Here is a 21,112-nt window from a genome sequence, read left to right on the forward strand (position 1 = left end):
CTTATAGACTAACTGAAGTGTTGGAGCCTAAGCTTTCCTGGGCAAAGATCCACTTCGTCAGATGCATGTAGTGGAAATTTCCAGACGCAGGTATAAATATGCAGGCCAGAATCAGGCTGGAGATGACGAGGTGGATCCAATCAAGGAGGATGAGGCCCACTTCTAGTAGCTGATATGGAAGTGTGAATTCAAGAGAGGAGAAGCTGCTTTTGTAGTTAGCGAGCCGTTCACAGTCTTTGTTTAATCCAGAGTTGATTGTGTCAAACTTGAAGATGAACCATAGCTCAGCAGTTTCTCTTTGAAGTCTGGTCCTGAAGTTTTTTTGCTACAGGATGGCTACCTTTAGACCTGCAATTGTGTGTCAGGGAGATTGAAGTGTTCCCCTACAGGTTTTTGTATGTTGCCATTCCTAATATCAGATTTGTGTCCATTGATTCTTATACCTAGATTTCAGGGGTTTCCCATCCCCGGGACAATCAGAGCCTGGGAGCAGGGAAGCACACAAAGTCTCCTCCCACAGACAGCGGTATGGGCACCTAGAGGGAACCACCAGCAGTTCGCAACAGCTGGGGAGAGGGGGACAAAGGCTGGGGAAGCACTGAAGAATCCTGGCCCCACCCCTTCCTTCCAGGACACCTGGGGCCACTTCAAAAAATTCTGCAGTGCCCCTCCCCGTCAAACATGATTGCCCACCCCTGCCCTTGGCCTGAACCATGATTTTAAGCGCTGCCGGGGGGGGGGGGGAGCTGCAAACTTCAGGATGAATTCTCCTGCGCTCTTCACCCCTAGATGCAACTTTCCAGCCCGGCCCGCCAGCTACTCTGCGTTGGCATTTTGCCCCTGCAGAGAGTCGTCTCTGTCCCCACCCCCCGCCGGGAGCTCGCCAGGGCGGGCTGCCCTGCAGCAGCAGCAGCAGCAGCGGCGGCGCCTCCTCCCGCCGAGCACCCGGCTCCTCCCCGCGGGCGGCGCCGCTATAAAGCCGCGCCGCGCCTCGCCCCCTAGCCGGGCGTGGCGGACTCCGGGCGCCGCTTTCCCGTCGCTGCGGCCATGGCGCTGAACCCGGTGATCGGGAAGCTGGTGAGCAAGAGGGTGGTGCTGGCCAGCGCCTCCCCGCGCCGCCAGGAGATCCTCAGCAACGCGGTGAGTGCGGGGCCCGCTCGCTGCCAGGCCGGAGGGGGGCTGCGGGCGCTGAGCTCGCTCAGAGACAGGAGCTGCCCGCACGGCGCTTGCAAACCGGGGCTGGAGCCGCTGCTGCCCCCGAGGCGCCAGGATCCCGGGAGGTGCCAGAGGTGCAGCTTGGAGAGGCCGGCGGCAGCCTGCACAGCAGCTGGCCAGGCCCTCTTGTCGTCTTGCGGGGGAGACGCACCCGGCCAAGGCTCTTGCAAGGCGGCCCTCTCTCCGTTTGCCTTGCTCCCTGCGCCTGCAGCAGCCCGGCTCCTCTGTGCGCGCCCAAGAGTGAGGCTTCACAGTTTGCCAAGTGACCCTTCTCTCTCCTCCCCCCCTCTCCCTCCTTTTCCTGTTGCTGTTTCCACATTTTTCAAGGGTCAGCACCTGTGCTTATGGGTTGATAGGTAATGTATCCATCAGAACATACCTGCCCAACCCAGTGTTTCAGCATTGCCATTAGTTATGGGAGAGGCGGGGAACCTGGTTTTGGTCGGGGCCACTGACCACAGAAAAATCAGTCAGGTAATCCACAAGTGAGATACAAAAAAAACCCCCAAGCCTCACTGATGTCCCAGCTGAGACACCTCATTCCCCTGCAAAAGCAACAAGGTGTCCTATGGCACTTTATAGACTAACAGATTTATTAGAGCATAAGCTTGTGTGGGCAAAGACCCACTTCGTCCGATGCATGTGGGTCTTTGTCCATGAAAGCTTATGCTCCAATAAATCTGTTAGTCTATAAGGTGCCATAGGACTCCTTGTCACTTTTGCAGATTCAGACTAATAGGGCTACCCTGCTGATACATAACCCCTTCCCATTGGGCTGGAGTGCCAGGGAAATGAGTAAGACTAAGGCTCAAGGTCTCAGGCCAGAAATTCCTCTGGGGTTCCTGGGTTAGTGGATTTTGTAGGCCCCACTACGCTCTTGAGGTAGGGCCAAAAATGAGGGATCTAGCATTTAAGTCAGGGCTGCCACTGAGTGGGATAGGGATGGGTGTGGAATCTGGGTAGAAAGTAAGGAACAAGAGCAAGCTGGGAGTAGGTGTCGGGCCAGGAGGAAGGGGCAAAGTGCTGGTGGGTGTCTGGCCAGGGGGGCAGTTCCAGGCTGCTGGGGCGGGGGGGGGGGGGGAGAGTTGGACTAGGGAAGAGGGACCAGGGTGCTGTGGGGGGATGGTTTGGTCAGGAGAGGGGGTAGGAACAGTTCGTCCAGTGCTTGGGACTCTCCAGGGACAATGACCTCTGGGGCAGGAGCTGCAGGGAGTACTGGAAGAAGCACACATGTGGTGTCTCTAAGAAATCCAGCCACTCCGGATCCTGCACCGCCATCTTAAAACCCCTCCCTCTCACGTCCACAGAGCAGGGGAAAAGAAGGGAAGACAAGAAAGCACATGCGCTGTTGTTGGCATGGGAAGACCATGTGCTTCCTTGTCTTCCCTTCCTTCCCAGTGCTGCCTGCCATCCTTCCTGCAGCATGGGGAGGAGAGGGAGAAGCTGGATTTGGCACAAAGCCAGAGGACTCCCCCGCCCTGGTCCCCTTCCCCTGCAGGAAGCCAGAGCTAGCTCCATTTTTGTGGGAGGCTGTCGTGCCAGTGTGGGCTCCTTGTTGGGGGCAGGGGGAGCAAGGAGAGGCTGGGAACACTGCCTTGTGGTCAACTGGCAGTGCCCCCACAATTGACCAGTTGATTGCGATCGACTGGTTGGTGACCACAGGCCTAGGCTTATCCAGTAGTTGAGTTGACTACTCGCATTCCACTGCCCCCTTGCTGCCTGCCCATAGCAAGCCCAGACTGCTCCGGAAGCAGCCCCTGTCTGCAGGGGTCTCAACTCCCTGCTGGGACCACCCGTGGACAGAGGTTGGTGGTGGTTGGGCAGACAGCCCGGCTCAGTTCTGGCTTGTGCTAGTTCTGAGACCAAACCCCGCTGCTGCTCTGCAATTTAAAATGCAGAGACAGGCAATCACTGGTGAAACAAGATTGAATGTGTAGTTTTGAGGCAGGAATTGAGGGGGATCCAGAAAACTATACAGGTTGCTATCACAAAACTAATATGTATATTTCTAGCTACATTTGAATGTTTGTATCTAAGCATACATTTGATGGATGTGTTTCAGTTAAATGTTGTGGTGTTTTATAGCCCAAGTAAATGCCAATATATCCACCAAAGATTTCACCATATAATTTAATTTACCTAGAACCACAGGATTCAACAATGATAGATGTTACAGACCACCCTGAAGGGGAGAGTCATCATGCATTTGTGGTTAGGTTAAGTGCATAACCAATAAGAGTAAAATAAGTATTCAAAGTCTTCAAATTTTGTTTTCTGTGTATTTTTTTTTTTTGCATTTGACTTGAGATGTATGCAAATGAAGAGTAAATTCAAAACAACTCCATGTAACAGGGTTCTTCCTTTTCAGATGAAATGCACACAATGGGAATTTAGCTTTGGTCTTGTGTTAATGTTGATTGCATGCTGCTGATGGAATGATTAAATTTTGAAATGTTTGCACTAGATTGTAATGTTTGCAATAGACTTGTAGTTCTGCAGTTTGTTTATATGTTACTAATATTTATCTTTATTTTTTTTCTCGTGAGGACACCTGGCATTTTTTAGTAGGCTAATTTTAAAAAAAATCTAGATTAGCTTCCTTTCTATTCTAATTTACTATTTGCATGAATAAATATAAATTACACAATAGAGGAAATGAGACCTAAAAATTATAGTAATAAAAGAGCAAAATCCACTTAATATTTTTTTACAGGTTCTTTTCAAAACATCTGATCATGCTCACAATATTACCTTTCCTTTGTATATTATAGGGTCTCCGATTTGAGGTAGTTCCATCCTGGTTTAAAGAAACACTTGAGAAGTCATCTTTTGCTGCCCCTTATGAATATGCGATAGAAACAGCAAAGCAGAAGGCCCTTGAAGTGGCAAATAGAATGCATATAGTGAGTCTAATAGCTATTTCATAGTCAAATCTTGTATTTGTGGGGTATGGCGGTTTGACTATTATTACTGTTATATACATTTGTACAGTAGTAAGTATATAGATATCTTTGAATTCTTTAAGTAAACAGCCACATTTCCCCCCCCCCCCCCCCCCCCATATCCCTATTAGGGATTTAAAAAAGATTTTAAAAAGTGACTGTGTGCTGTTAGGATTTTTTAACAGTTACATGCACTGTAAGTGCAGTATAAGCCGGCTCCTGCCTGCAGCATGGGGCTGCAGCCTGCTCCCTGGGAGTGGGTTTGGCAGCCAGAGCCGGTTAGATGCCCTGGCTCCCAACTGCTAGCCATACTCCCAGGGAGCCAGCTGCCATGTACCAGTGAAGAGTTTAACTATAATGGATAAGCTGATAGCTGTTTAAATGGTTAAGCTCTTAGATCCTAAATTACTGTTGTGGCAACTACTTGTTGAGATGGACTAGATTTGCTAAAAGCAACTCCAGTGTCTACAGTTTATGGAAGGCAAAACAGTGGTTACAAACAGCTCCAACAGCAAACAGATGCTCTAAATTGAGGTATAACCACCAAGTACTGCCAAAAGCTACCTATCCCAATTGAGTCTGAGATAGTTAGACTTTGTACAGGATTTCCAGGCATTCAGAGATGCAATTCCATTTAGATCCTATGAGGAGATACAGAACTGTCGTTGGCATGCTAATGACAGAGTAACTCATAATGCCTTGCAGTCTGAGTGGCTTCAACTATTGACTGAACAAGAAGCCTCACTGAAGTGAGGAGTGTGGGTCTTCATAAATAAAACCAAAAATAAAATAGCTGCTGAGCACAAAGTCCTCTAACCTCTTTCTGAAAACAATGAGCTAAGATAACTTAATAGTTTAAAGCACAGCTGTGGCAGTGCTTCAGACTGAAAATGTGGCCATGGCACAAGTGCTGGGAGCAAACTTTCCCAGTGCTCCATGTAAACCACCTATGCAAGGGAAGTAGCTACAGTGCTGGGAGTAGCTGTAGTCTGGTTCACATTAGCATTTAATAGTGCTGTAACTTGCTGCACTTGGGGGGGGGGGGGGGGGGGGGGAGTGTTTTTTCACACCCCTGACCCAGAAAGTTACAGTGCTGTAAAGTGTCAGTTTAGACTTGGCCTTGGTCTGCTTCTTCACTAGTACCATAGTCAGGCCGACAGCTTTGTGATCAAAGTTGTTGAAATCCAATGATACAGTAAAATCTGTGCTATCCGGCACTTAACTAGCCGGAAAACTTTAGAAACCAGCACATTTTGGAGCTGGGGAAAAAACTCATTAAAAGTGTGTGTGTGGGGGGGGGGGGGGGGAACGGGCGAAGGCAACTGGCACTTTAAGCTGGGCCGCTCCTCAGATGCACCCCCCTGCCTGACGTGCGTGCAACAGGTACCTGGGGGAGGGGCAAACGGCTGCTCCAGCTGCCTGACTCCAGGCTGCATCCCAGCTCCCCTGTGGCTCGTGGCCAGGTGGCCTCCCCCCTTCCCGCGCGCCGCTCCCCTTCCCCCCAGTGCGCTCCTGGCCTTCTCCCTGGCAGGTCCAGCTCCCCTCTGCTTCCAGCACCCCTGTGGCTTGTGGCTGCCCTGGAAGCCTGTGCCTCCTGCCCCCATCCCCAGGTCAGCCCCCTCCCCCCTGCCATCTCCACCCCTGGCTTCTACACCCCCCCCCTTCCCACCAGGCTGCATCCTTCCTTTCTCTCCTCCTCCCCCCTTCTCGGTGGCTCATGGCCCCCCCCCCAGCATGCCACATCCCAGCCCCTGCACTGCTCCTGCCCCCTTCGTAGGCCCCACATGTCTCCTGCCCCCCTCACCCCTGCTACTCAGAATGTTTAGAAAACAGGAATGACCTAATCCCCAGGAGTGCCAGATAACAGTTTTTACTGTAGATGTATTGGCATTAGTATAGATATTAGCCTTCTGCCTAATGTGCTCTGCCACAACCAAGTTTGAAGCCCAACTGATTACGTTAACAAAAAAAAAACCCAACTTATCCTTCTTTTCTGCTGGTATGGACCTGCAAACATTTCCTTAATAACTTTCCTCTAGAAGGGAGGTAATAGAGACTAATCGTCTTTGGTGATCAATTCACGTATTCTGTCACATCAGTGCAATTGCCAAATGAGACTGCCAGAACAAATATTGAATTATTTCATATGCAAATGGTTACACAAATAATATCTATTTGTCACTTTCTTTTTTAGAATATGATGATATGATTTGAAATTCACTTCTTTAATAACAAGAATATAGCAGATTTTAAGTGTGGAATAGAATTAATTTTTCATGGTACTTCATATTTTTCTTAAGTTCATCCATAAGGATTTTGAATACTTCTCTATATAGGATTTAGTTAAGTAGCATATGGATGTAGCATACAGTTTAAAACTCATTTGGTAGCGCTGTCATTTTCTATTGTATCACATCTTGCACTAGTTGACAATGGAGTTCCTTTGCTATATTAACTCTTACCTAATATATTATGAAGCTTCAGGGGGTAGCTGAGTTAGTCTGTACAGGATAAACTTAAAAAACAACAAATGATCTGGTAGCACTTTATAGACTAACAAAACGTGTTAGTCTATAAAGTGCTACCAAACCATTTGTTTAAGTTATCCTAATACAGGTATATTAAGTCTAGAGTGTTTTCATGAATAGAGAAGAATCTGCCTTAAGAAGCAGTAAGTGTATATCAACAGTTTATTCCATCACAAACAATGAATAATTTTAAGTCCTAACTGTGCTACTTTGTAACATGAGAAACTATAGGTTTAGCATCTGAAATCATTCAAATTAAATGTAGGCATGCAAAAACACTTGAACAAAAAAAGAGTATGCTGTTTGAGAGCGGGGGGGGGGGGGGGGGGGAGGAAAAGGCTGAGAGAATTCTATAAAACCAAACCTTAGAACTTCTGTTAATGGCTGGATACGTTTAAATTCAGGTGTTTGAGGAGTATGTAATTACACTTAACTTAAGGAGCCATGTGCCTTTAAATAGTAACTCTCTAAAATGTCATTGTGGGTCTCATGTTTAATCTGTCCCAATGATTTCCATAGCCAATATTCTTGGCTTTTAACAAAAATTGTTCTAAATTATTTGTTTTGTAACTAGCAGCCTTGAAACACAGCTTGTGCTTGGAGAATGGAGTTAATTATTTCCTGGCTGCACTTCATCACCAATATAAGTTTTGCAGGTGAAAACAATACCTTTAGTTATTTTACCCATAATCCTTGCTTTCTCTGGTTTTTTCATTGTGGTAACTGGTCACAATTCTGTTAAGGATGCATAAATTTCACCTCCCTCTTACATAAATTTGGATTAGTACCTTTTTGAATGGTAAAGCTACAGTGTTTTTGGTTGAATAATCTTGAATTTTTCTTTGTGTTTTACTTTTTTGTCTTCTCATCTTTCCAGAAACATTTTAGAACTCCAGATATTGTTATAGGAGCAGACACTATTGTGGTAAGATTTCTTATGCACTTTAGCAGTAGCTTGAATCATATCTGACCAGTGTCTTAACTCTGGGGATCTAACTTCATAGACATTTAAAGATAGAAAAGACATCTAGTCCAGTGTTTTTCAACCAGTGGTACGAGTACTCTTAGTGGTACTCGAGAGAAGTCAGGGTGGGGGGGGCTTACATCAACACAACTGAAATTTGGAGAACTGATTTTTTTTTTTTAAGTTTTACAGCATTTTATTATTTTTGTACTTTTTTTTATATCCAAAAATTTCATTGCTTGCCCACCTATGATTAAGTTGTTTAAACAAATGTGTTGCTGCAGTAGGAAAAAAGTGCCTGAAAACTGGAGGTACATTTTTTCTTTTTAAAGGGGGTATTTTATTTAAAAAAAAAAAAGTTGAGAAACTCTGATCTAGTCCATCCTCCTATCTATGAAGAATTGTCCCTACTACAATATGTTTTTGCAGGCTGGTTTGAAATGTCTCAAATGACAGGGTTTCCCTCCTTGCCTTTTTTCTAAGACCTACTCCATAATCTGTATTGGGATCTCTAATACGTTATAAGACACTCATTTGACAGCTGTTAGTTTCAGGAAAGGTGCATTACCTAAGAAATTCCGTTTAAGACATTTTTAACAGCCAATAAAAATAGCACTTGAGGGCTATGTCTACACTGTAGGCTCCTTGCACAAGAACTTTTTGTGGAAGAGATCTTTCGTTAAAAAGTACTTGCGCAAGAGTGTGTCCACACTGCCATGTGCTTTTGCGCAAGAGAGCATCCACACTGTCTTAGATGCTCTTGTGCAAGAAAGCTGATTAACAGAATGGCAATGGCAATTATAGCATCTGTGCTTTTTCCAATAGGGGTTTCTTGCACAAGAAACCCCTGTTGTCCATCCACACACACCTTTTTTGCGCACAAGCTCTTGTGCAAAAAGGCTTATTCCTTGTAGAAAGAGGACTAACTCTTGCGCAAAAAGCCCTGTCTTCTGACGATCTATTGTACTTTTTCTTGTGCAAAACTGTGCTTGTTGTGTGGATGCTCTGAGTTTTTGTGCAAAATCAGCCGTTTTTGCGCAAAAACGCTGCAGTGTAGACATAGCCCCACTGAATGAATGAATTATGATATACTGAATTAGCCACTCACCTTTGCAGATCCTTCTGGCAGCCTCAGAGTGGAGGGGACACTTACACTGATGGTATGTGCTGTCTTAATAAATAGAAGGCTCATGTCTCCAAGGTTTTTAATACTATCTATCTCTCATTTAGTGCTTTTTATCCATGGGTCTCAAAGCTTTACGGAGGAGATCAGAATCATTATATGATACTTAACACAGTACTTTTTCAATACTGATGTTGAATGGAATGATTTGAAAAGCCTGTGCAAAAGATTTCAAATTCAGCATATTAGGGATATTTTTCTCTTTCCATTTCAGACTTTGGGGAAACACATTCTGGAGAAACCAGTTGATAAACAAGATGCATATAAGATGTTATCAAGGTTTGTAGTTGTAAATAAGATTAACTTACGTAATTGGGCAACTCTACATAGAGGCAATATTTACTGCAGTAACTGGAACTGCGGAATTCTATAACACTCACACACAGATGTTTGTACAGTGTTTAGCACAGTGGGGGCTTGGTCCATGATTGGTACTCTTAGACAGTGAAATAATACAAGATTATAAATAAATATTACAAATTACTAATGTGTACAAGGGATGTGAAGTATGGTGTGTTTTGAACCTGTTGCTTTGAATTTCCTGACTTGTGTCCTTGCAAAGTCACAATCATAATTTTGCATTAGTATCATTTGGATAACATCTATGGCATTGGGATTGCAATTGTTTTATTACTGACTTCATAATAAATTTCAACAGCACAGGCATTTGGTAGACGTCCTTTGCCTCTCCTGAGATGTGTTGTGCCTGATGTGTGTGGTAGGAGAAAACTAATGAGGAATTCCTTTGTTTGTAACCATATTGTCCTCTCCTTTACACAAGCAATGTTTTTGATAGAAGTACTCTGAATTTACGTTTGTGTAACCAATAGCAAAGTTTTGGCCTTGGTTTACTATCCTACCTTATTCCCCTGTCATAGATTGGGGTCCTTAAATCACCGCAGGCTTCAGTTTCTCTCCTTTGAATGTAGTTCATCCATTTGAGTTTAATGATACTCACTTCCCCATGTTTCAGACTCTTTCCATTCCTTAATGTATGTGAGCTTTCTTTTTTTCTATAGCTCATCATTTTTAATAAGTGCCAGTTATACAGTACTGTGGTCTGTTACCAGGCTAAGACACTTGAATTGATTGCCTTGTCACTTGATCTCGAAGGGTATGTCTAAACAACAGTGTTATTTCGGAATAATGTCTGTCATAAACTGACATTATCCTGAAATAACAGTACGTATCTACGCTACAAGCCTTTATTTTGAAATTGTCAAACTGGAGAACTTCTTACTCCAATTCCTGGTAATCCTCATTTCAAGAGGAGTAAGGGAAATTGAAGGAAGTGTGTTCTTCCTTCCACTTCCTGCTGTGTAGACAGCGCCAAAAGCCAAATTAAGCTATTTTTGACTTAAGCTACGTCAATTGCGTAGCTTGAGTTGCATAGCTTTATTTGACTTTAGTTCTGCTACGTTGATATACCCTAAAGCTGCAAGTCTGTTAAGCCTGTTACCCTGTCCTGTGGGTTGAAGGAGGAAACAAGATTGTGTATCAATCTACAGGAATCATGTTTGCCTTCCAAGGGCAACTCAGTCACCTACTTTTTTTCCTTTAAAGGTTTGCAGTTCTGAGACCATGCCAACAAACATTTATGTAATGTAGTAGAAAAATATCATAAACAAATGTGTGCCAGTTTTGTCAGATGAAAGCTTTAGGTATCAGGCAAATATCAAGATAAGACATTATCAGGTAATAATTCATAAACTATGACATACTTGCATGAAAGGAGTACAGTTCTGGGTTATTTGGGTGGGACCAGTAAGTAGGAGGTTACGTGGCCATATTTCCTCAAGGCTGCTGTTTTACAATTTTTTAAATAAAATGATGCCTTTGTTAAAGAATATGTGGAAAAGTCTGCTGATCATTCTTCTATTGTGTGGCAAACTGCCAGTCCCAAAAGACTTATTGAATGAGTTGATAGAGACAAACTAATTTAGGAAAAATTTATTGGACAGCATATGGCTTTCTGAAATCGGTTTTGTGGCTCTAAGTTAGATTTTGTGCTGATGAATTAGGTTTCTATGTTTGGTGAAGCCATAAAACAGAATGGTTCGTTAGAGTGAATGAGTAAGAACAGAATGTGACATTATCAGGACACCAAACATATACTGCCAAACTCATGAAGGAGATTGACTGACTGGAAAGGATCTCCTCGTTTGGTACGTAATTTTGCTTGAAATTATACGTTTGGTGACTTCCAGAAAATACTCTCTTGTACTTAAACTTACAAAAATGTTTGTGTCAGAATTAATATAAACTTGTCTTATGTTACGTTACTCAGTCATTCCAAAATGTTTAAAACAAGCATGGATGTGCAATATATTTTCAGTTGTCCCCTGGAGCTGCAAAATAATAAAATAAATCCCTCTAATTTTACCTCCATAAAAATGAACAAATTTTAGGACACTGAACAGTCAGGACATGTTAATATTGTGGAGACCTGAAGTACTGAAAGTGTACCATTCCTCCTGCATTGTTTTGTCTTTTAGTGCTTAACTTTTCTGAAAGAAAAATCAAAACGCAGTATCTGGTGTACAAGGATATGAGCCAGAGCTGGTATTTTTTCAGTGGTATCCTGTGGCTTATTTGTGGAACAGTTTGTAAACCTCTGAAATAGTAATGCAGTGTGCATTCATTAAGAAGAAAGTAGTAAAACTTTTGTAGTAATGTTTCATTTTGTGCTTATAGGTTAAGTGGAAAGGAACACAGTGTCTTTACGGGAGTGGCCATTGTTCACTGTAGCAGTAAAGGTAATTGTAGAAAACTGTACAGATAGCTATGTGACCAAATTGTACATTCTTACAGACATCTGTTATCTAATTCTATTATAATTGTGAAAATGGAGATTAATACAAAATCTGTCATCCTGTCCCACACTGAATTCTCTATAATTAGATAAACTGTCCTACAAACAAAACACAATGCTATATATAAAGGATGAGAAAAGAATGGGCCACATGTTACAAATGTTAGTCGTATCTCCTAATGCACTGCTGATAGGTGCTTAGATATTGCAGTGGTGTAACATATTGAAATAGGGGACTACTCCAAGAGCACCTGATGTAATAACCAATGAAAGTACCTCTGTGCTCACTTCAGTGAACATTGGATCACGGAGGGAGAGGGGGGGGAGGGAGGGGGGCTCAATCTGATTCATAGTCACTTTTTGGTGGGGCTTTATCCTGGTGAGAATGAAGGGGCTATTACTGTTCAAGTATGATGAAAACTATCACATGTGTGAGTCCTTCTTAGTTTTAGTATCTATGTGGTGGAGAGAATGGATTTCTAGAAAATTACTTTTCCATTGTTAATAGCAGTTCTAAAAATGCTGTTTGGTAAAATAATGGCTTGTTCATTAACTTTTAACAGTGCTGGCCTGAGTTCAAGATAGGGATGTTAAATACAGATTAATTAACTAATCAACTAGTTGATGGATTTTCCATTGACTAATCAATAAGCCAAAAAGCAGGAGAGCCCGAGGAGCTAACTCTGCCTCTTAAATGTATTAAGAGTCTAAGGACTCTTAGTACATTTAAAAGGCTCATGTGCAGCAGGGGGAACCCAACACAAGCTGGGCCACTTGGTTCCTGGCTTATACTGGGTACCCCCCACTGTGCTTCTGATTTTTTTTTTTTTTTAAATGTATTAAGACCTGGAAGGCCTCTTTTAATACGTTTAAAAAGCAGAGTTGCAGCATCTGGGACTGGGTGCGAGCTGGAAATCAGCTGATTCCCAGTTCACACCTTGTCCTCGCTATTCCCCTGCTGCCTGTAGAGATTCCTCTCCCTCGGGCAGCTTCTATCCTGCAGCCAGATGGTAGGCCTCACTTGAGCCTCTGCCACGAAGTGACAGCAGGACAGGCAAGAAGCAGCAGCAGACCAAGGACTGAAGAATCAAGCAGCAAGGTTGTTCAGGAGGAGCCCCACCCCTCAGACTGACAGTCCTTTTAAAGTTCCTTAGGTGGGAAAAGCAGCAAGGGGGCTAAGTGCACTGTCTCTGTGCCATGTGCAAAATGTCCCATGCTGTGTGCAGTGTAGTGCACCCCTGAGGTAATTTCCGCTTTGGCGGGAAAAACCGGATGGAGCTGGTTTTCCAATGCACGGCACAATCCAAGATGGAGTTGTTTGGAACAAGATGGAGTCCAGCATAACAAAATGGAGTCCATTATAATATACGGATCCTTACACAGGAGAGGGATCACGTGAGGATAACCTGTTGTGTTCTCTCCCTCTGGGGCATCTGGTATTGGCTGTTGTTGGTAGACAGGATACTGGGCTAGATGGTCTGACCCAGTATGGCTTTTCTTATGTTCTTATGTTATTTCATAGATGATTCAATCAAATGAGTTGATTTCTGACTAATAGATCTCTTCATCAAATTATGCTGACTGGTATGGTCTCATTATTTCCTTGTAATCCCCCACTGGGCCATCTGCTGTCTCTTCTGTTGTCCTTACACTGTAAAGTCTTTAAGGGAGGAGCTGTCTTTATTCTGTGTCTGTAGAACCAGCACAATAGCACTCTGGTTCATGAGGATGGTGGTATAACAGCAGTTCTACACATGGTATAAAATCCCAGCCCCATGGAACTTGATGGCAAAACTCGGACTTCAGTCAAGTTAAGATTTCACTCAGGGAGTGCCCAGAAGTATCAATTATCTGAAACTTGTGCAAACCTCTTCCTCTTCTTTCTCTTTGTATGTAGATCTCCTACAACTCATGTGAAAAACAGGCATATGCAGTTGTCAGAAAGTTGTCAAGGGGTTCAGATAAACAGTATTTAAAAAAAAAATACTTATTGACTCTTTTGAGTTTTACAAAGTAAACAGGAGTGATCCAATACTATTGACAGTGTGACAACGGATTCCATTTTTGTTTGAGGGGAGCCAAAGCCGCATTAGATAAATAAAAATATTCCCCAGAATATTGCAATTAACAGAACAGCTTCTGGCATGCACTATTTTTCAGTTGACAGATTATTTAAAAGCCTATTATTGAGTATTGTGTTCCTGAATGACTACGTTGTCATCTTACAAGCTATTGAAGATAAATTGACAATATCTTTGCGTTATTGATTTTGAGTGTTTTTTAACTATCTAGTTGAATCAATACACTTTCATGAGATGTGGATTTTTTTCCATCACTCATACTGTAATATTTGAATCAAACTCTTATTTCTGTTCTATACTGCAGTTCTCTAGCATATTTTGCCAGGAAACTTCCACTGCTGTCAGAATGTTAACGAGTGATCTGCAGTGCAGATAAGAGGAGAATATTGTCCTTGGTTTGGTAGAAAGGGGGAAGGAGACGTGATGCTCTATCATTGAGTGCAGACTGGTTTGTTACCAGTATATGTAGGGTAGTAGTATGCTGAAGATCCTTTAGCACAGTGGTCCCCAACCTTTAGAGGCTGCCGGGTGCCAGGGGGCGTGGCCGTTTGCCTGCCAGGAGCCAGAGGGCGGGGACACATGCACACCCGGGGGGCGGGCCCCCCATAGCTGCGTGCTCGGGGGTGCGGGCCCCTCCCCCGCAAGCACCACATGCCCGGGGCCGGTACCCCCCCCCCCCCCCCCCCCCCCCAAGCGCCGCGCGCCCAGGGCGCGAGCAGCCAATTCATGGCACTCCCGGCACAGCGCATGCACCTCATGCCCGGGGCCAGGCCAGCCCCGAGCATTTGGCGGGCACACACAAATGGCGCCCGCAGGCACTGTGTTGGGGACCACTGCTTTAGCACAAGGCTACTCAACTTTGGAAGCCCCAGGGGCCACAATGATACTCTCTACACATACAGAGGGCTTCAACTTAAGTCTGGTTGCATATATGCAAATAGCTTCTTTCACACTGATGGGTACAAATACAAAGGTTAAACCTTAGCTGTGGCACCAGACCCAAGCATGACCAGTGTGAGCCAGTCAGCACCTTTCATGCTCTGCTCACAAGGCTAAACAGCCTGCACTTCCCACAATGCACCTGTGCTCCCAGTACCACCTCCTTGGGGGCTTGAAATGCCAACACCCTGTATCTGTTCCAGCCAGCCCATCTGCTTGCATCTTTCAGTGCTCACCCTGCCTGGGAGACACCTTGCCGTTGAGACCATGTTCAAAGGAACCCACCCATGGACCATGTGTTGAGGCCCATGTAAACCCAAACCGCGGGGCTGCAAATGAATGGGCTGCAGGCCGCATGTGGCCAGCAGGCTGCATGTTGAGTAGCCCTGCCTTAGAACAGTCCACATGGGCTCTAATTCCCCACACTAAAGCTTTTTTCCCTGCAGGCAAAATGCGCACAGAGTTTAGCATAACTCTGTATTGCAGGTTGCTTACAATCAGCTTCCCTCTACAGACTCAGAAGCCAAAAATGCTTGTCAGAGCATGTTACAGCTTTGCAGAGGAAATGTTAGGATAGTAGGGAATTGCTGCTGGATGACAGACTGCTGCTTCCAGCTATTGTATGTGTTATATTCATTGCTGCAGTTTTATGCTGTAACACATTGCTAGATATAATGGTAATTCACAGTGTTGGGGGAATGTCTCTGGCATATCTTTTACTCTGTTTTTGATTGCATGTCCACTAAATTTTATTTTGAGCTAGGCAGATATACTGCCAGTGCAGGCAATCTATGGTAGTCACTGACAGTTAATTTAGAGAGCATTCCTTAAAAGGGAATAAGGTCCTGCTATACCAATTTTATCCTACTACGATTTCTGTCTCTCTCTCTCTCCTCTCTTCTTCACTCCCCCCCCCCCTCCCTCTTGGGCAGGTAGTCATGTGCTGTAACTCTGGAGAACCAGGGCTTGCCTATAATGACAGGAGGAGCTCTGGAGATTGACCTTCTGGTGTTTGATTTCGCACCGTGCTGTCCAACCAGTTCTGAAGTGCTACAGCGAACTAACCAATGCTCAACCGGCCAAATAAGCACAGGTGGCCAGTGGGTAGCATGTTGGACTCTGTGGCTTTAGTAAAGAACTGCTAAATCGAATGCTGAGGGCACTCCCGTCAACTGCAGTACTCCTCACAACTACAAGGAGTAAGGGAAATCAACAGGAGAGTTTCTCTGGTGGACCTCCCGTTGTGGGGGCCCCCCCAGGAAATTGATGTATTCCAGCTACACAATTGTTGTAGCTGGAATTGCATATTTTGCATTGATTTGTTTTTTTGTTTGTTTGTATTTTTTCCTCCACCAGTGTAGAGCTGACCTTAGCAATGTGACTTTTTACTTGCTTTGGCTTTCTTGAATTGATTTGTCACCTCAATTAGGAGTCAGCCCTTGTCTTGCACATACAGGAATCTGGACTTTTTACGGACTCAGGCCATGAATGAAGGCAAGGAAGTAGGTCAGATTTTTGAGACCTTTTAATTTTAAAAACATAACACTTTTTAAAAATAAAAGTCTGTATAGCAATTTTGTCTGATGGACAATGTCAGGTGTAGTGTATTCTAAAGGTAAAACGCTTATTTATTTTATCCTTGTATTGTTACTTTCATATTACAATTTTTGTTTACAGTGGGTTTTTTTTGTTTTTTGTTTTGCAGAGACTCATCTGGAAACTGAAGTCACTGATTTCTATGAAGAGACAAAAGTTAAATTTGCTGAACTATCTGAAGAGCTTTTATGGGAATATATTCATAGTGGAGAGCCAATGTAAGTAGGCTGCTGAAGACAGGATACCATATGAGTACAGGCCAGAAGACACTGTTGGCCTCAAGTACAAAGAAAGAAGTATGCGCTCTGTGTGTGTTAATTGACAGTCTTTGATGCACTGTAGAAAACTAAATGGAAGTTGCATTCACAACATTGACTAGTATTTGAATTCCCAGAGAGGAAGCGCTGAACCCAATCTTTTTAAGTGCACTAGCAGTCTTTCAGTCAGTGCTTTTTTGGTGCTCTGCTCGAAGTAAATGAGGATAATCATGCAGTGGATCAGAGTTAGAGATTAATATAGTCCTTCTCCAAGGCTAGGTCTACACTACCGCTTTTTTTGTGTAGCTTTTTCTGATTCTTTTGTTGGAAGAGGCTTTTCCTACATTTGGCCTGTCTAGACTGGGCCGAATGTTGGGGGGGAGGGGGGAAGACCTGCTTTCGGAAGCCCCTACATCTTCCAAAAGAGTGCATTTGCTCTTCTGCAAAAAAAGCAGAAGAGCAAATGCGTTCCCTAGACACGGAACAGTTTTTCCAAGATTCTGGAAAAACTGTTCCGTCTAGATGTAGCCCAAGTCAGCATACGCTGAAGTAATTGGTGCAAGGTTTTATAAACATCAGCTGAATAATACAAAATAACCTAGTTGATTTAGAGAACGATCCTTCATATTTCTAAGTCAAGAATGTCCATTTCTTATTTCCCTCTTAAAAAAAAATCTCTCAGAATCCCTCTTTGTGTGATATTCCGTTTATCCAAAGATGCTGACAAAGCTTCCTCCACAACACCGCTATGCTGCTCTTTGCAGAGCTGTCAATAAAGACATTACATTGTCTTGGAACCAGAAATACTTTTCAACCTCACATGTGCATATGGCTCCCCTTGACTTCTGAGGCAACCTACTACGGACAACTAATGAAGAATGTTTTGGTCCAACATTGACATTAGTTGTTTTTTTAAATTCAACTATGTTTAACAGTGGTTAAAGTCAAGATCCTCAAGGGCATTCATATTCATGGCAAGATCCAATGTAGGTGAATTGATGTAGTCTGCTGTTCTTGCATCATTGACAATGTTAAAGGACTGTTTTAAAAAAGGTCTGTGATAGCCACATATCAGTGTATGCATCTAGTCTGAAATGTCAACAAGGTAGTTCACTGCTAGAGTTAGAAAAAGCCAGTGAAAATGTGTGTAAAGTGCAAATATTTACCAGTTCCTTGAATTTTAGCACTGGAAGAATTATTGGGAAACCAGTGGGAAGGAATTTTAACTGATTCTAGGTCACCTAACCTTTCATTCTCCAAATAGAAACAGTGACTAAGTATAACATGGGGCATTGTGGGCAGTTCCATACAGGCAAATGGTGAAGCAACAGTCTAAAAGCATTGTTGCACGTGTTGCTGATCAATGAATTTATGCTAAAGGTGAACCCTGGCAGTTGAAAATCATACAGCACCTCTTGCAGTAGTAGAGGACTAAAGTAAAATGCTAGAAAGGGGTTTTCTCCTGAATTCCCATGCTGACTCTATCAGATCTTTTCTAGAAAAATAATATGCTTGCTGTGGTTAGGCCAGTGTAGTTCATGCATCTTATCTCAGTGTACGTTCCAGCGTAATGACCCAGAGTGGCATATCACATTTCTCCCCTGGTCCTATTGGAATAGGGAGAAATCTAGTGATTGTGGGAATGGGGACAATTCAGAAATCTGAAGTTGCAGGCTATGAGGAGGTGTCTATTCTGTTTAGAATAAAGGACCAGATTGTACCAAGCTTACTCTTGTTGAGTACTAACTTACTATGCCAGAGATCCTGTGGACATGTTTACATGTCACTTTGAAACGAGCTTCCTAGTGTGGATCAACAGATTTGGCTAATGGGGACTCACACTACCTCTAAGGGCTGGGTCTACATTGCCGCTTTACTGCCCTGTAACTTTCACGTTCAGGAGTGTGAGAAAACACTCCCCTGAGTGCAGCAAATTACAGTGCTGTAAGACACAAGTGTAAACAGGCTCCCAAGGTTGGGAGTCACACTCTGCTACCCCCCTCATGGAGGTGGTTTACCTACAGCAATGGGAGAGCTCTCTCCCAGCTCTGGTGTCATGATCACATTGCCACGTTAAAGTGCTGCTGAGGCTAAACTTTAAACTTAGCAGTGTAGACAGTCTAAAAAGCGATATAGACAGCAGACTGAAATTGTGGCTTCAGCTAGAGCTGAGGCTTTGGAACTTGGCTCCGTAGCGTAAGCTTTAACTTCAAAGCACTGTTTACACTGCCATTTTTAGAGCACTAGCACAAACTTATCTGAGGACCTGGTCTGGGAGCGTTGCTCAAAAGTGCGGTGTAGACCCCAAGTGATAGAATAGTACTCAGTGTTTGATTAGCAAAATCCAACGTGACAGTTTTAAACCTTGAGTCTTCTGTGGATTTTGGAATCCTAAATTGTGATGTTTGAGTATAAAATGTAATTCCAATTGGCTAAACTTTTCCATTAGGTACATACAGCCAAAGATTTCAGTGGAAATTGGGTAACTTTCTTTGATCTATGGGGGTGACAATTCCATTTGGCCCAGTAGAATTTGAATGTGTCTGAGGCTATAATCCAAAAATAATTTGCAATAGTACCCGGTGAACATTGAATCTAGATCTCCAAAATCACTTGATTTAGGACTCGACTATTCATCTGACATTGCCCAGGTCAATTAATTAAAGTAAGTTTTTATTTTTCTTCCTTTAAATTATTTCTCTGGGGTGAGGCTAGGCATGAGGGGTTCAGTATGCAGGTTTCCTCAGGGGAGAGAGGACAACCCCAACCCTTTCATCACAGCACCTTTGCCTAGGTGAGAAGTACCTGTCCATGGCCACCAATTAGGGGACAGACACACACAAACACAGACAAAGTCTCTGAAGTATATAGTAGATAGCCATCCCTTCCTTCACCTATGCCTGATGCTGGCCCTATAGAACAATAGCTCTCCAGGTCCCCATCTCTGGCCCCTTGCTGTCCCCCCTGTGGTCATTCTGTAGTATAACTGTTTTTCCTACCAGACCCAGTCTTTTTCATTATAAAAAACTAGGGGGCTGTGCCCCTGCTAGCTATGCTCGCCAACCTCCCTCTCGCACGGGGTAGGGAACCCCGGCTCTCCTGGCCACTAGGGAGGGACAGGTTGTGGCTGCACCTGCCCAGGACCCTTCTCTTCCTGCCATGCCAGCCCAGGTCCCCTTTGTCTCTCCTCCCCATGCTTCCCCACCAGCCAGAGCCCCTTCTCCCTCCCCCCAACCTCTGCCAACCAGGGTCCTTTCTCTCCCCTCTACACCATCCTGGGCCCATTCTTCCTTCTGCCACACTATCTCAGGGCTTTCTCTCTCTCTCTCTCTCCCCCACACACAGCCACCATGGCTGGGGATAGTCTGGGCCGCAGCACTCACCCGGCCTTGTTCCAGCCCCCGCAAGTGGGGACAGGCTGTGCCGTGAGCCTAGCCCAGCTCGCCATGTGGGTCACACCAGGCCCAGTTTTGACCACTTGGAAGGGGAGGGCTGGGGCTGTAGGCAGCCCCAGCCCACCATGTGTGCTCTGGGAAGAGCCAGGCCGGGTGTGGGAGAGACTTGTTTCTGTGGGATGCAGAGTGATGTGATAACAGGAAAAAACAAAACTTTACCTTGCTTTTAAGTTATAAGAGGAAGCTTTGCATCAAATTTCTCACTTGGACTTGACTATCTACTGTTACAAGCGGAAGGAGCAGAGCATTTCTGTTGTGATTCAAAAGCTGAAGTGTTGAACCTCAAGTAGGTGTTTAGCTTTAGCTTTAAAACAGTTCAATCACTGCGGAGTTCTGCCATTTCTGTTTTTATGAAACCTATTCATATGCTGGGATAAACAATCACTCCTAGATAGTTACTCCTTTATTTGATCATCTCTTAAATGTCTGTTTTCCCCTCTCTTAGGGACAAAGCTGGTGGTTATGGAATCCAGGCCCTTGGTGGAATGTTAGTTGAATATGTTCATGGAGACTTCCTGAACGTGGTGGGATTTCCTCTGAATCATTTCTGCAAAAAGCTAGCAGAGTTGTATTATCCACCCCCCAAACATACCATACATCATGTAAAGCATGACTCTATCCCCTCTGTTGAGACTTTTGAGAACCTCAGCGATGGAGAGAGTGACTCGTCATATCCCAGACATCATAAAAGTGCTAACACATTAGAGAACAAGGGGATATCTCTTCCAGAAGCTATTTATACTTCAGTAAACAGTTGTAACATCAAACCTGTTTACCCAGCAGCTGTGGAAAATCTTGGTGGCATGATGGAATATCCAGCTACATTCCCGTCAAAAATTATAGAACTTATGGATGGCTTCAAAGCTTCAAAGGTAACAAGAAAAACCCTCTTTGATCTAATATCTAATTCTTCAAATTTGTATTTTTAAACACCTGTCTATATTTTGGCAGTTCTAACAATAAAGGCAGCACGACTGCATATGGGGAACTGCTGCATGTACAAAAATTATTTAATACATTTAGTTTACCCATATTTAATATTCGCTCTGATTACGCAAGGTAGTGGCATCTTCCTGCAGCTGCACCAGTGATCCAGACCGTAATAAGTAGCACACATTCCATTGAGAGACTCCAAAACAG

The 21,112-nt window shown here is 43.9% G+C and overlaps 1 protein-coding gene across 5 annotated transcripts in view; it reads left to right on the plus strand.

The window, feature by feature from the left end:
- The first annotated feature begins 956 nt into the window (after positions 1-956).
- ASMTL (acetylserotonin O-methyltransferase like) overlaps positions 957-21,112 on the plus strand; it is a 46,895-nt gene continuing 26,739 nt past the window's right edge. The window contains exons 1-7 of one of the 5 annotated variants that reach the window (XM_075915796.1): positions 957-1,140; positions 3,987-4,118; positions 7,563-7,610; positions 9,047-9,111; positions 11,527-11,588; positions 16,370-16,478; positions 20,418-20,844. In XM_075915796.1, coding sequence (XP_075771911.1) covers positions 1,048-1,140; positions 3,987-4,118; positions 7,563-7,610; positions 9,047-9,111; positions 11,527-11,588; positions 16,370-16,478; positions 20,418-20,844 — 936 coding nt within the window. In that variant the 5' untranslated portion in view covers positions 957-1,047. Of the gene's footprint in view, positions 1,141-3,986; positions 4,119-7,562; positions 7,611-8,765; positions 8,810-9,046; positions 9,112-11,526; positions 11,589-16,369; positions 16,479-20,417; positions 20,845-21,112 lie in introns of those variants that run through there. The other 4 variants (XM_075915795.1, XM_075915800.1, XM_075915808.1 and 1 more) reach the window with 4 other exon arrangements.

The sequence above is a fragment of the Pelodiscus sinensis genome, chromosome 1 (assembly GCF_049634645.1).
Source record: "Pelodiscus sinensis isolate JC-2024 chromosome 1, ASM4963464v1, whole genome shotgun sequence".
NCBI classification, from domain to species: domain Eukaryota; kingdom Metazoa; phylum Chordata; order Testudines; family Trionychidae; genus Pelodiscus; species Pelodiscus sinensis.